At 37.1% G+C, this 16,112-nt stretch overlaps 1 protein-coding gene across 1 annotated transcript in view; it reads left to right on the plus strand.

Moving 5' to 3' along the window:
• Positions 1 to 16,112, plus strand: part of LOC137047793 (zinc finger protein 850-like) — a 77,707-nt gene that overhangs the window by 36,459 nt on the left and 25,136 nt on the right. Inside the window, exon 2 of the mRNA XM_067425675.1 lies at positions 8,047 to 8,199. Coding sequence (XP_067281776.1) covers positions 8,115 to 8,199 — 85 coding nt within the window. The 5' untranslated portion in view covers positions 8,047 to 8,114. The remainder of the gene's footprint in view (positions 1 to 8,046; positions 8,200 to 16,112) is intronic.

A 16,112-nucleotide genomic window follows, 5' to 3' on the forward strand; every position in this document is an offset into this window, starting at 1 on the left:
TCTTGAAGTCACATCACCTGTGCAGCGCAGCCTACGAGCCAGCGCTTTGATGGGCGTAGCCTGTTGCTTTCGCTCTCTCTCTCACGCTCTTCCGGTAGAATTGTCCGTAAGGCCCATACAAGGAAATTCCGACCTATTAACGTCAAGTGGACCCATGATCGAAAAAAACTTGACGAAACTTATGACTAACCGGAAGTAGTATTTTTGACAAAGAAATACTCCCATCAAACGTCCACCTTAACTTTTAAAACTTTGTCTATGTTTAGTATGGGATTCCAAGTCTTTAACAGTGTAAAAAGATCAGTATGCATGAAACAGCATTTCACCCACCCTTTAAGCAGTGGGGTTACCCGAGCCTGCTTAAACGCTGTGGGAAAGGTTCCTGTGTGAAGAGAAGTGTTGACAATGTGAGTGAGCGCAGGAGTGATTGAAGAAGAAATGGCCTGAAGGAGGTGAGTGGGTATAGGATCAAGTGGACAGGTAGTAGGGTGATTGGAAAGGATGAGTTTAGAAATATCTGCCTCGGAGAGCGGAGAGAAGGATGGAAGCGTGTTCGTGTTTGTTGTTGAGATGTGCGGGTCAGTTTGTGGTGAGGAGAACTGGTTGCTGAGGAGAGATGTTTTGTTTGTGAAAAATGATGCAAAGTCATCAGCTGTAAGAGTTGATGAAGGAGGGGGAGGAGGAGGACAAAGAAGAGAGGAGAATGTTTTAAGGAGAATGACGATGGTGACTCCGCCATTAGACATCTAGCCTTTATTATGGATATCTATGTTTCAAACTACGTTGGTATGAGCCATCGTTCTTCTTCTTCTTCTTCGATCTAATGGCTGACTGGAGACATGAGCACATACCGCCACCTACAGTAATATGGTTTTATTTTCTCTTTTCTTTGACTCGAATTACGCTTTTGAAATGATGTTACGGATGAGTCGAGTAATAACGAATGATTCGTTTGTACTGCAATACATTATATACACACGGAGTTAAAAATGTGCTCTTTTCTGATCCCAATGTCAATAATTTCACAATTTCAGATAAATACTATTTCTTATGTAATATTGATAGGCTACTTAACCACAATTGAAAAAAGTTTTTGATGTACTGTTGTGGATTGCTTATTTTGCTCAATCTTTCCTATTTTGTCTTCTTGCCATTCTGATGTGTTAATGAAAATGAAATGAAAACCCCAATTTTCAATGCTTGAAATTGCAGTTCTTTTCGAGAAGGTTGTGGAATATAGTAAAGTCCAGCTATTTTCAAAGCTGAAAAATAGCATTACAAATGCTGACTGAATCTGGGCAGAAATCACTTTAAAAAAATAAACGATGCTAGCTATGGATAGACAAAGTCAAGAATAGGTTGAAAGACTTCACAAGTGTGACAAAACAGAGGGTTGTGGCACGTAAGAGGGAAGCAAACAAGACTGATGGGGTATCAGTTCAGTTCCTCCTGTCCCTACAGAGGAAGAGACAGTTTTGGCTATCTTGGGGCCTGATGCAATGGAAGGATCCTTGGAGACATGGCTTCATGTGCATCAACCAGGCCTTTGCCTTCAAAGTCCAGGCCTCCAACATCAGGCCCTCTCCAGTCTGGCCCTTCCACATCAGACTTCACATCTTCAGAGGGCAATAAGAAGAAACAATGCTTTAAATTCAGTTGTTATCTACACTGCATTATTATGCTGTTGGAAATGTATGGAGGTGGTGGGTGATGGCCTAATAGGTGGGTGATAGAAGTACACATGACTCTTTTGTGTGGGCCACTTCTGCAGTTTGCAGGTTGCTGAAGAGGGTGCATGGCTTTGGTTATAGCTGTCTGCTGGAGACATGTCCTCTTCGCCCATACGTCCTGTCACCTGTGCAGCATCCAGCCACCACTGCACTTTACACCATTTGTTTAATGTGACATCATTTCTGTTTAATATTTGGTTTCTTTCCCCGAATGTATTAAATGAACACTTATAAACATTAAAAAAACTTTTGAAAACAGTGTATACCCCCCCCCCTCTCTCTCTCTCTCTCTCTCACTCTCTCTCTCTCTCTCTCTCTCTCTCTCTCTCTCTCTCTCTCTCTCTCTCTCTCTCTCTCTCTCTCTCTCTCTCTACATGTTTACATGTTGTCCAATGATGTGCTGAAAATATTAGGAAAGACTAAAGACTGAGAGACTTTGTTTAAAAGTCTAAACTGTTTGGGTGAAGAAACCATTTATACAAAATATACATTCATTTAAAATACAAATAGTGACAAAAAAATAAACTAAAGAGTTCATATGTGTCAGTATTGAAATACATATAAATGCCTTTTCTGATGTAAAAATATGGACATATAAAGTCTCCATAATCTTTCAACAGTCATTACCTTTAGTTGAGTCACTTCCCATTTTAAAGCCATAAACTAATAAATATAGAAAAATAAAGTAGACATAAGCTTTTGTTTGAGAGTTAAATCTAAACTGCTCAGTCTCTCTACTCTCTCAAACTACAGATATCTGCATATCTCCAGACCACAGCACATCTGTTTTTACAGACACAAACCAAGGCCTGTTAAAAGGATAATTTATTTGAGTTTGTTATTCTATTTATGAGTTTTTATTTCCTTAAATTAAAAAAAAAAAAAAAAAAAAAAAAAAAAGTTTAAGGACCCACAGAAACCCTGTTATTTGCTTTCGAAATTATGGTATCTCCTCTTTAATATAATTTATAATATATATAAATTAAAGTATAGAAGTATATTACTATAGAAACTAATTTAAATTGGGTAGCCTACTGTCCCTTGCTTTAGAGTAATTTAACATATTTTAAACTCATTATGTTATTAACTTACCATTGCGTTATTAAATGTATTTCAATATTACATTAAACTCTGAATTTTGTCATATTTTCTCATTTGTATTAATATCTATTTTCTATATGTCGGTGCACTTTTGTGATTTTAGACTCCGCAGTGAACGGGACTTTTATTTTGGTCTTGATGTGTGACGTCATACGGCCGCGCCGCTCCTGCATCTGTTGTGATTCTGCTGAAGAAAAGGTTTGTGTTTTAAGCGTTTAACGTGTTTATAGCTAGGCAGAATTAATGATATATTATTAAATGCAACACTGTATTGCTTCATGTAACATTTATCAGCGTTGTGTGAGTAAAGTAACATAATGAAACTCATGAGTAACAGGAGAAGGGTCTCATTTCTCCAGTTATTGTGAATCAGTTCTAACAAGAGTTCACGCTGCGTCCCAATTCGCCTGCTTATACTTCGAGCGAAAAGTGTGTATACTGTGATGAAAAAGTACATACTTTTGAATGGCTGGTGGATGCCCCATCTTACCAGCCACTTTTTTCCAGAAATTAAAATGTATAAAAGAAAGTGAATTGGCATAAATGGGGTGAAGGATGAATTCGTAATTTCAATAACAAAAACTCAGAATCAACAAAAAGCCTTTCAAACTGGCTGTCAAAGTGCAAAATGGTCACAAATTTAACATTAGTAAAAGAACTAAATGTATGCAGCTTAAATGAAATGCTCAGGACTCAGGATTAGTCTAATGCAGGTTAAACTCAGCACATTCAGAGATGAAGCGCCGCTTTCTGAGACGTCAGTAAAGTTGGTTTTATATTCGCACATTCGCGTTCAATAACTATCTCAATAAATGTGCAATAAATTAATGTTTGCAAATGGTAAACAGCGATATGATATTGTGAAGCAATGATTGTCAACCCACACCACTTTTCAAAATCGAAAAAAATGTACAAGTATTATTTTAAAGGCATTCTTACTTGCGAATGTCCACTGAATGTACAATGTAGCGTGGAAAACCAGTTAGGGACCGTGTACAAAGTTTTTTTTTTTTTTCATTGTGTGCAAACAGATAGGCTAATTACATTTCAGCTGGCTACAGATGAACCTACCAGCAAATATAACGCACATTATAATGCTATATATTTTACTTTAGAAACAATAAACAATGCATTATAATGATGGTGTTTAAAAAGATGTTTAGGAAATAAAAAAGAATGAACAGTTACATTAACTGTAATTTTATATCCAGTCATGTGGAAATCCATCTGTAATCTGTGCTATAGTTATCTGGGCAGCAGTGACGTGTCAGCTGAGTTTGGTGAAGGTACAGTAAATTGCAGTAAGGTTATTGAATATTGTTCATTATGAAAATTCATAAAAAATACGATTTATTATTCTTTTTCGAAAACAACTTCTGTGCTATAGCTATCTGGGCAGCAGTGACGTGTCAGCTGAGTTTGGTGACAAACTCCTGTGACACGTCACCGCTGCCCAGATAGTTATAGCACAGCAGTTATTTTTGAAAAAGAATATTGAATCATATTTTTTATGCTTTTTTGATAATGAACAATATTCAAAAACTTCACTGTAATTCACTGTACCGTCACCAAACTCCTGTGACACGTCGCCGCTGTAGTGTAATGGCTCAGCTGGTAAACATTTGCACCCTTTGCATTAAGTACAGCTCTTATATTGCACTCAATTGTCTGAAAAGGGTGATAAAGCATTGCAATTGTTCAATTTATTTCAATTAGTAGCCTACATACAATGGAAATATGTATTGATCTTTAATTTTTATATTATATATAATATTTTATATTATTATATTTATTTATATTGAAACACTAAACAGTATGCAGAGTAATATTCTCTGTACCTCTTACTTAGAGAAACCACATGTCATCAGTATGTTTAGAAAAACTTTTGGATTAGAGTTATCTCCAGCCTCTGCGTGCGTGTTATTTCTCTGGTGTGTGTGTTATTTCTCTGGTGTGTTTTGTGTGTGTGCTGAATGCTCAGTGCAGGTCCAGTAGCCTATTGGAGATTTTTGCAGACAATGACAGGAATGAAGACTTCTTTCTGCGACTATACAGATTATTTCTATTAAGTGTAATAAATGTGCTATTAAATATAATTAAATCTAGAGTTTTTTTTAAAGTTTAATTTGATTGTTATGAAAATGCACAGATACAGTGGGTACGGAAAGTATTCAGCCCCTCTTAAATGTTTGTCACGGGTACAGAGGTGACTGTGACTGAAGTGAAGGGCAGGTGGACAGGTGAATCAGGTCTTGGTGAGGGATGTGGGAATCGTTGGAAGATTCAATCAGCTGTTTCTCAGTATGAAATAATAAAATGCAGGGGATATATTTGTGTTTCAATTCACAATATGGACAGCTGTCTATCTTGACTTTAGCCTATAAGGTTAGGTTTAGAACATGCTGTTATCTGGTCTGGCAATCAGTGTTAAAGCACTGCTACATTTGGCAGTAAAAATCCATTGGTGTGGTCTTGGTTGAGCTTGTGTGCAAAAAAAGTTTAAGCATTTTAAATTTTTGTTAACTACATGCATTTTGTGTCAAAGCAACAAGAAATGTGTTATTTGTATAGCCACACAGACAGATGTTTTGCTAACTGGGTTAAGATTTGAGGAAATTTGTTAAATGTATTGTCATAGCAAATGTAAAAAACTGTAACTCAGGTGCTGTCCATTTCTTCTGGTCATCTTTGAGATGTTCTACACTTTCATTTGAGTCCAGTTGTGTTTGATTGGACTTTATTAGGAAAGCCTGTAAATAAAAAAAACTGTAAATGATTTTAGCAAATTACTGAAATATAACAAAGAGTGAAAAATATACTTTCCGTACCCACTGTATATTACTTATGTTTCTAAGCAAGCAGATCTCGTTCCTCATTGACTATCATGTTTCATCATGACTATCACCATCATGTTTTCCCAACTATGGCAGTCTATGGGGCCCAAGATCTGCTTAGTTACAAACATTCTTCCAAATCACTTTCTTTCTTTTCAACAGAATAAAAATTAAAACCACATAACATATTTTAACAAATCCTTACGTAATGTTCTACTAAAGAGGAGAAATAAATGACATGAATATATATATATATATATATATATATATATTTCCCCACTGAACAATCTTTAATATTTATAACAACAGCAAATCTATTTATTTGTATAAATCATGCAGCTCATTCTTTAGTTTTTTTATTATATTTTTTTGAGTATTTCAAGTATAGGAATATAAACAAATTTTAACAACAACATAAATGGAGCAAAAAAAGAACAGAAAATGCTAAACTAAATGCATGAAGAGCCAGGAATAATATAAATTACATTATATAAAACATCTCAAGAGGCACTTATTAAAAATTAGGCAAAATGTCACAAAACATACAGTCACGTGTAAATTGTAGGGAATATATATATATATATATTATAAGATGTACACAATATTATGCATTATAAGGCTTTAACATTGCTGGAGGTATTGTATCCAAGTCAAGTAATAGTTATAGACAAAAAATAAAATGGCTATTTATGTAAAACAAATTATCTAGTAAAATAAATAGATTTATTAGGAAATATTTGTTCAAAATATTATACATTTTATAACATTATAAAAACAAAACATCCTTCTACAACAAAGTAAAAATGTATGAAAGAATAAATAAACAGTATTTCTGACCAAACATGGTTACATGGAAAGAGATGAGGTAAACATGTAGCTAATTTGAGTTTTTTTAAATGATATTATGTCTATCTATTCAATACATCAAAAAACAGGAGGGTAACGCAGTTCGTAGATGGGAAGGAAGGAGGCGGGAACCGGCGAACGTTTAACAACATTTATTCAAAAGAAATAAACAAAATGAAAGTAAAACCGCGGGCAGCCCCTCACGGACGACTGCCCGCGAACACACAAAATAAAACGTGGGCAGCCCCTCACGGACGACTGCCCACAAACACATAAACAAAACATAACATAAAATCCAGGCCTGGTCCTCTCTCGTCTTCCGCTGTCCTTGCTCCTCCTTTTATACTCCCGTCACATGGCCGCGAGACGAGACCGGTGTGCCACGCAGCTGGCACTCGTCAACATTAATCACCGGCCCGCTCTCGCGGTCCCTCGCCCCGCTGCCTGTCACACCACAAGGAGTAACTGTTATAATAGACTGCAGTAGGAGTGAACAAGGAATAAAATATTTAATTTGCTTTCTGACTAAAACGGGATTAATGACACTAATATGATGATTGAAGTATATGGGAAATACGTAGAACCAGAAAATGGCAGTATTACAAGATCAAGGATGCAAGCTGCCGTTACAACCCGAAGAAGATACGTAATTTGTAGATGGTCCCTAAAAAAAACAACTCTCCATAGAGGAGCGTGTTTATCTGCTTTTGAAAGACGTCGAGTTCTACAGAAACATGTGTTGTAGTATGTTCTCATAATAGTCAATAATGATAAATAACCGAAGTTTGCCTTTTTTAATAAAGATTCATGAAGTTATTGAATGCGGAAGTTTGAATGTGCGAATATAAAACCAACTTTACTGACGTCTTTCTGAGAAGGGTCCAGCTGCGGCTTGGGCGTTCCCCTCATGAAACAAAGAACGCCTATTGGGCCGTCTCATCGAACAATCGTGATGAGTTTCTCAAGACAGTGATGTCATATCCGTTATCCCCCCCCCCCCCCCCCCCCCCAAACCAGTTCAGCAGAAATGGACACCCGTAAGAGCTCCGTTCATCTTCAGACACAGATGAAGATATTAGTGTTGAAATCCGATGGCTCAGAAACGCCTTCATTGACACCAATGTCATTTCCTCTGAAGAACCATAAAGGCACTAAAGACGTCGTTACGAAGTCTGTCTTTCTACAGTGGCTCTAGTTTTTGTGCGCAAAAAACAAACAAAAAATGACTTATATAGTGATGGCCGATTTCAAAACAAAGCTTTGAACCGTTATTTTTCAATAAGGTCAATTTAATCAATTGATTCGCAGACAAATTCAGTGATTCCAAGCGCTCTATTTCTCTTTATCTCAATTTCTACAAATCTTTAAATAGCTAATAATTAATGGGTCTGTATAATTTTGTATTATTAACATTCTTTAATTTATTTGTTGTGTTAGTTTTGAGTGTTTTGTCTCATCAGGGATTTTAGTCCATTAACTGAACTAGAGCTGATTGAGACACTCAGAGATTTTGTGTGTATTTTCCTCTTAAACAGGACAGAGTGTTCAAACACAGGAAAACTCCTGGAGAAGTGACTGAGATCCACGTGACACTATTATAAAGATGGCGTTTATTAAAGAGGAGAGCGAAGACGTGAAGATTGAAGAAACATTGAGAGTGAAAGATGAAGAAACTGAGGAACAAACAGGTTGGTTTCATTCTCAAAGCTGAACTCAGTCTTTTGCTCCTTATTCAAATCTCCAGCTCTACAGAATTGAATGTCTTATGAATGTCATAATTAAAGCGCTAATATTTGACATGGAGCGAGTCGCCTCATGTGGACAGACATGAGATCACATGACCAGACAAACACTAATGCTGCTTCAAGTGAATCTGTGAAGATCTGGCTTACTTTTGTTATTACAACACTTTAAATTAGTATAAATAATACGGTAATAGCCTTTTATAATTACTTGTGCGACATTAAATTAAAAATCTACTTTGATTTGAAAACCATTAATTTATGCCACTTAATTATACTAGATAACATTATCTAACAAAATCTGTATTTGGCTTAAAGCAAAGCATGAAGTGTGACTGATCAGCTTTACATTTCTTGTCCATGAGGGATTTTTTCGCGCTCTGACATGTACTATAGAAGATTTAGATCATATTCCACAATCTTGTTGAAGATTAAAATGGTCATTGATATGGGGATTATGAGTGTAATCTGGAGGAAAACGAATCAAAGAGCTTCTAATCAACCCACTGATGTTTTTATTGTTTGGGTTTTCATGAGCTGTATGCCAAAATCATCAGTATTAAAACAATAAAAGACCTGAAATATTTCAGTTGCGGTGCAATGAATCTAAAATATATGAAATTTAAATTTTTATCATTAAATTATGGAAACTAATGAACTTCATCACAATTAGGCATGTGCCGATATCAATTTTTCATGCTGCGATTAATTGATGACGTTTTATGACGATATACGATGTTATCATGATATTTAAATAAGTTGCCATAGCAACAGCTTTAAGAACTATTTTTGTAAGAACAAAAATAACTGAATGTTTAAATACAATAATGCACCAAAAATATATACAGCTCTGGAAAAAAAATTAAGAGACCCCTCTTGAGAAATCAATGTTATGTGGTCTCTTGATTTTTTTCAGAGCTGTAAAAGTACAATTTTCAAACAGATTAAAGTGCAAAAGACTTAGGCTATAAAGAACAACAGGTAGGCTTACAAATTACAATAAGGTCTCATTAGTTTATCCATTAACTAAGATTGAGCAATAGCTACATTTGGTACAGAAAGTATAATGTTTTTGGTAATGTTAGTTAAGAAATACTGATCATTGTTAGTTTTATCTTAGGTCCATTAAAAGTTATTTTGATTTTGATTTTAATGTTATTAAAAAGTAACTAAGAAATTAACATAGAATGATTAATTCTTTATAAGTATTTTTCATTGTCAGTTTGGTAATAATGAATTAACATGTTAACTAATGAAGTCGTATGTCTCAAAGTTATACTGAACAATAACAAATAATTAGAACAGTTCTAATCATTAGGGCATGTTGTAGTCCAGATTAAAACATAAAAATGTTTAAATTTGAAAATAAATAGCCTATTAAGTCTTTAAGTATTTGGTGCTGTGATGAACAACGTTGAGATTACAAAAACGAATGGCTGTTTTAAAAACTACGCGTTTTTTTGTTTGTTTGCTGGTTTCCGGGGTAACCGGCTGCATTCTGCAGTTCATCAGCGCCCTCTGCTGTCACTGAGCGGCACTTCAGCAGCGCGTCTCCTTCACCGGTTCAGTCATGTGCAAACGCACGTTGGGCTTGTTTATATCTGAGCACGTGTCCCTTTGACGCAGAATACAGCGGTGTTGAGCATTTATATGGTTGATGGGCAAAGTATTCTTGAGTGCATTATAAAAAAAATTATAAATTGTTAATAAATTATTATTTACGATATTTTAAAGTGCCCACGATAACAATATCGTGCATATTCATTATCGTGATAAATCGCATTATCGAAAATCGGCACATGTCTAATCACAATATGCTAATTTTTTGAGAAGGACCTGTATGTGTATATATATATATATATATATATATATATATATATATATATATATATATATATATATATATATATATATATATATATATATATATATACATTTTTGTAATGTTGGCATATGTTATTTGTAAATTAACCAAAGTAATACCATACATTGTTTATTTTCATTATAAAATTTATAATGTGTAGGCTAAATAAAAGAGGAGTAATTGTTCTGCACATTGTTTATTGTTGTAATAGTTATCATTTATACATTAAACACACTTTTTATACATTTATTTTGACATGCAAATTAAAATGTGTAAATTATAATAAATTGGTACATTACTTAAAGTACTTTAACAACATTTTATACAATACAACTTAAGTATAACATCAGAAACAACAGAAATTTAAATTAACAGCTAAAAAAGAAAACAGTTGTTTGTATTAGGGGTGTAACGAAATATCGTCATCATGTACTCACCATCATGTTGTTTATTTTATTTAACTTCCAAACACAAATGAAGGTATTCTCTATTCTATATATCTTTCTTGGGATTAGAGCTGTGGCGGATTGCATTGATCATCTGAAGTGCGCGAGCTGCCGGAACGGCTCTCCAGTGAGAGCAAACATTATTTAAAGCGACACTCCTCAAAGTCAACGCACAAACACCGTTTAAAGCGGCACTCCTTAGTGAAAGCGCAAACATCATTTAAATTACCAGATCACATTTAGTTTTAGTGGTATGATTATTCAAAGCATTTCAGATGGTTCATTCTTACATACTGCATTATTAGCAGTAGCGTACCGTGGGGTTTCAGTCAGGGCCTTCACTAACGATCAACACCCCCCCACAGACACACACGCCCCTCCACACACACACTCTACAAATACAATAATACACTGTACGCAAAACTGTTACGAACCTCACTTTCAAAGTGTTTGTTGGGAAGGGACCAAGCAAAAAGTATACGCGAGACAAAAAGGCAATTTGACTATTTATTGATACCACTTGCACTCACGTGTCCCCATTTAGGCAAATGGTGAAATGAATCAAAATCAGATCACTGGCACAAATACTCTTAAAAAACAAAAACACGGACCAACAAGAACATCAGAAAAAACACAGCTTGTTAGCTAACATTACCGGCTTGACATCAGGATCGATCATTCGCACGCAGCCCGTCATCCGCGGTGGCCTTAGCTCATTTCACGCTCACAATCCGCGAAAAGTTCAAACGGCTGATGACATCAGCAGGGGGTAGCACACCGACACATCTCTGGGCCGTTCTATCACTACACATCAAAATTTGATTGGCTGATGACCCACGTCAGTCAAAGTTATGGTCCATTGGGAAACAAGCTGTGATGCGTTTAGCTGATGACATGTGGAAAATACAGCTCAGCCTAGGGCAGGGCGATAAAACGATAACGATAATTATCACAATATAATTTTCCTCGATAGAACGATAACAACAGTTCCGATAGATTCTCTATATAATGCTTACGCGTTATGCGTATTGCAGACCGGGCTTCTGGGTGCTGCACGCGCTGTTGTTTACAGTCAGTGACTGACAGGCTTGGATGATCGGAGTGAAGTGGAGCGATAAAAATGAGCGATAGTGAAGAAAACTCAGAGCTCACAACCAGCTCGGAGGACACAGATATCGTTGACAAGTTATTTTGCTCAACTTCAGAGGTTTGGATATATTTTGGCGATCCCATCTGACATAAAACCGCGACGTATGTCGACTGCTTATCAATATCATAGGTTCACGTTCACCACACGAAATTAAATTATTAAATTTTCCCACTTCTTCGAAGTTCTTCCATATAACATTGAGCCCTGGTTTATTACCTTGTTAGTTGCGGTGGGTGACTTACAACAAGCTAACGCTAACTGTACCAAACTATACTAATAATAATAATACATTTTATTTAAAGGCGCCTTTCTCTGCACTCAAGGACACCGTACAGAGATACAATAATACATTTAAAAACAGTAAGATGAAATAAAATATAAATAAGTAGATAAGAAAGAATAACTGAAAAACATGTGACATTAAGTAGAATAGGCAATTTTAAACAGATATGTTTTGAGGTGCGATTTGAAGTGAGAGAATGAATCAATGTTTCTGAGTTGCGGTGGTAGTGAATTCCAAAGTCGGGGAGCAGAGCGGCTGAAAGCTCTGCTCCCCATTGTAGTGAGGCGGAAAAGGGGAACAAACAAGTGTATGGAGGAAGAAGATCTAAGAGAGCGGGTCGGGGTTTGAATCTGAAGAAGATTAGACAAATATGGAGGTGATAGGCTGTGGATGGCTTTGAATGTTAAGAGAAGAATTTTGAATTGAATTCGAAATTGGACCGGGAGCCAGTGAAGCTGTTGGAGAACCGGAGTGATATGGTGAATAGATGGGGTTCTGTTTATTATGCGGGCAGCTGCATTCTGGACCAGTTGAAGTTTATGAAGGGATTTTAGAGGGAGACCGAAAAGGAGAGAGTTGCAGTAGTCCAAACGTGAAGTGGCAAGACTGTGGACAAGGACAGCTGTAGTGTGTGGAGTAAGGGAGGGGCGGAGGCGATTAATGTTTCGTTGATGGAAGTAGGCAGACCGGGTAATGTTATTGATGTGTGAGTGAAAAGATAAAGTGCTATCAAGGATGACACCCAGACTCTTGACCTGGGGCGAGGGTGAAACTGGGGAGTTATCGATAGTGAGGGAAAAACTGTTGGTTTTTGATAAAGTGGATTTAGTACCAATGAGTATGACCTCAGTTTTATTACTATTTAATTTAAGAAAGTTGTGTGTAAACCAGGTTTTTATTTCGGAAATGCAGTCAGTAATAGTGGTAGGTGGGAGAGTGGATGAGGGTTTGGTCGAAATGTAGAGCTGTGTGTCATCAGCATAACAGTGGAATTGGATATTAAATTTGCGAAAAATATTCCCCAGGGGAAGGAGATAAATTATGAAAAGTAAGGGCCCCAGGACAGAGCCCTGGGGAACACCTGAAGTGAAAATGGAGGGACTGGATTTAAAAGACTTTAATTGAACAAACTGAGTCCGGCCTGATAGATAGGATGTAAACCATTTTAACGGAGTCTGGGTGATGCCAATAGAAGCTAACCTATTGAGAAGGATAGTGTGACAGATGGTATCAAAAGCTGAACTCAGGTCGAGGAGAATGAGAATGGTAAGGAGTCCAGAATCAGCTCCCATAAGGAGATCATTGGTGATTTTAATTAGTGCTGTTTCAGTGCTGTGAAGTGGGAGAAAACCAGACTGGAACTGTTCATAAAGGTTATTATCGGATAGATGGAAATGAATTTGAGAGGCAACTGTTTTTTCAAGAATTTTTGAAATGAACGGTAAATTTGATATAGGACGGAAGTTGTTGAAATTGGATGGGTTGGCACCATGCTTTTTTAAAATTGGAGTAATGACAGCAGTTTTAAATGATATAGGAACAGTTCCAGTGGTGAGAGAGGAGTGGATGATATCTGAAATGTAAGGAACCAGCAACGGAAGACAGGCTTTAACAAGATGTGTGGGAAATGGGTCAAGTTGACAGGTAGTTGCCTTGGATGTTCTAACTAGTTCTGTGATTTCAGCGATAGTTGGGAGGTGGAAAGCAGAAAATAAGTGTATGGATGGGTCACAGTCAGCTGAATTGCTGAGGTGAGGGATAAATCCAAGGTTCTGGTGAATATTTTTGATTTTTTCAGTGAAATATGACATAATGGAATTGCAAAAATTGATTGTATAAAAGTGAGGGGGGAGAAAGTCCTGAGGTTGAGTGGACTTATTAAGTAGAGAAAATAATGATTTAAGGTTTCCCTTATTAGCAGTGATTATACTGGAGTAGTGGTGGGTTTTGGCAGTAGCAACGGAGTCCTTATAACATAAAATGTGATTATTATACATTTCTTTATGAATAGTGAGACCAGTTTTCCTATATAGACGTTCAAGTTGCCGACCTTTGGCTTTCATGAGACGAAGGTCGGGGGTGAACCACGGGGCAGAGACGGAAAATGAAACAGATCTGGTTTTTAATGGAGCAAGGGAATTAAGAATATTATGGAGTCCAGTGTTGTAATGAGCAACCAGATCATCAGGGGTGAATAAATTATAAGTGTTAGAGGAGCAGAAGGAGTGAATACTTGAAATGAGCATGGTAGAGTTGATATTCTTTATATTCCTGAATGAGATGAATCGTGGTACTTTAGAGATAGAGAGAGTGAGTTTCACAGTAAATGAGATGAGAAAATGGTCAGTTATGGGAAGGTCAGCAACTGTAAAGTCAGAAGGAGTAATACCAGAACAACAGATTAAGTCCAGGGTATGTCCTTTTGAGTGTGTCGGAAAAGTAATATATTGCTGGCATTCAAAGCTCTCTAAGATGGAGGAAAAGTCTTTAGTAAGAGGCAGATTGATATTGTCCATGTGGATACTAAAATCACCCAGCAGTATAATGTTTGATGAGAGAGAGGATAAATAAATAAGAAAAGCAGCAAAGTCATTTAAAAATTCACTGTTTGATTTGGTGGGGCGGTAGACAGTAGCGATGATGGTTGGAGTGGGGCCAGATAACGTGCAGACAGCAGATTCAAACGAGCTAAAAACAGGAACAGTCACCGGCGAGACTTTCCACTTCTCGCGATAAGTTATCGCGAGACCTCCTCCCCGGCCAGAGCCACGGGGTTGACAGATGTAAACAAACCCACTAGGAGTGGATTCATTCAGTTGTGTAAAGTCATTTGACTGTTGTTATGTCTCAGTTAAACAAAGAAAGTCTAGCTTACTATCGGAGATGAGGTCCTGGATAAGATGTCCCTTGTCTGTCAGTGAACGGATGTTGAGCAGAGCAAAGTTGAGTGTGGCGTTGTCACAGCTGGTGGTGGTGCTAGCCGACCGAGCTAGGCGGGCTAACACGCTGTGGTCGACAGCCCGGTTCGTGGAACGTTGAGGGCGACGAAAGCTGGACCAGATGGATTTTATTGTTGTTGAATTGTTGTGGTGGAAGTTCCGGCGGGATCCTCTGTGGATATATCTCGGGCGAGGCTGGAAGGCGATGTCCGGATGAAGGTGTAGGGCTTCTGGCACAGGTCCAGGCAGATGACAGCGCAGCCGAAGCAGATCACTGGCCGAGTATTGAAGCAAACCCGTCACTAGCAGGTGAACAGGTAGTAAGAAGAGCCAGACACAGACGAGCAGAATGTATGTCCTACCAGCCCACATTGTCATTTTGAAATAGCATCAATGGCCAGTAAAGACGGCAGAAGAGGTACAAACCAGAGCAGGTGAGCTTACAGCGAACTAACGTTAACGGCGAGCAGCGGCAGCAAGTTGTGCCAGCGTTCACTCGTCCCGTGATCGACTATAATCTCTAAAACATCGGACTTGTACACGATCGCTATCATAATTGTTTGTCTTTGATGATTTATTAATGACTCAGCATCGCCTGTATCAAAAGAGAAATTATGTCATCCGATGTTTAAAATTAATAAAATAGACTAGACAGCCCTTACTGGAGATCCAGAAATACTCAACTTTGCTCTCTATCCTCTCGCGACCAGCCCACTGTTGCTGAGGTGTGTGTTAGTGAGATGCGCGACGCATGTGTGTGTGAGAGAGAAAAAGAGAGATGCACAGTGGACCTTTTTTTTTTTCGTTTGCATTTTTAGTGTTTTACTACTTACACAATAAGTAATTATATTATTGATATACAGTGTAGAGTACAAAAATGCTGACAACAATTAAGATTTTAATAAATAAATCTACCTTAGTTTTACTAAATTGTTCACCTGTTTGGGAAGTGTTTGTCATGTTTTGACAATAAAGGATAGTTTAAAACCACAGTTAAAGGACAACTCTGGTGAGAAATGAACCTAGGTGTAATTAAAAGGTGGTTACAGAGTAGATCGTTTTCATGAAAATCGAATGTAAAGAGTTTTATCTCTAAAAACAGATTAGCTTATAACGCTTGTCTATGGGGCACAGGGTAGTGAAATTAAATCGCTAGTTAATACCAATAACAAGGTAT

This window comes from Pseudorasbora parva, chromosome 2 (assembly GCF_024679245.1).
Source record: "Pseudorasbora parva isolate DD20220531a chromosome 2, ASM2467924v1, whole genome shotgun sequence".
Taxonomy (NCBI): domain Eukaryota; kingdom Metazoa; phylum Chordata; class Actinopteri; order Cypriniformes; family Gobionidae; genus Pseudorasbora; species Pseudorasbora parva.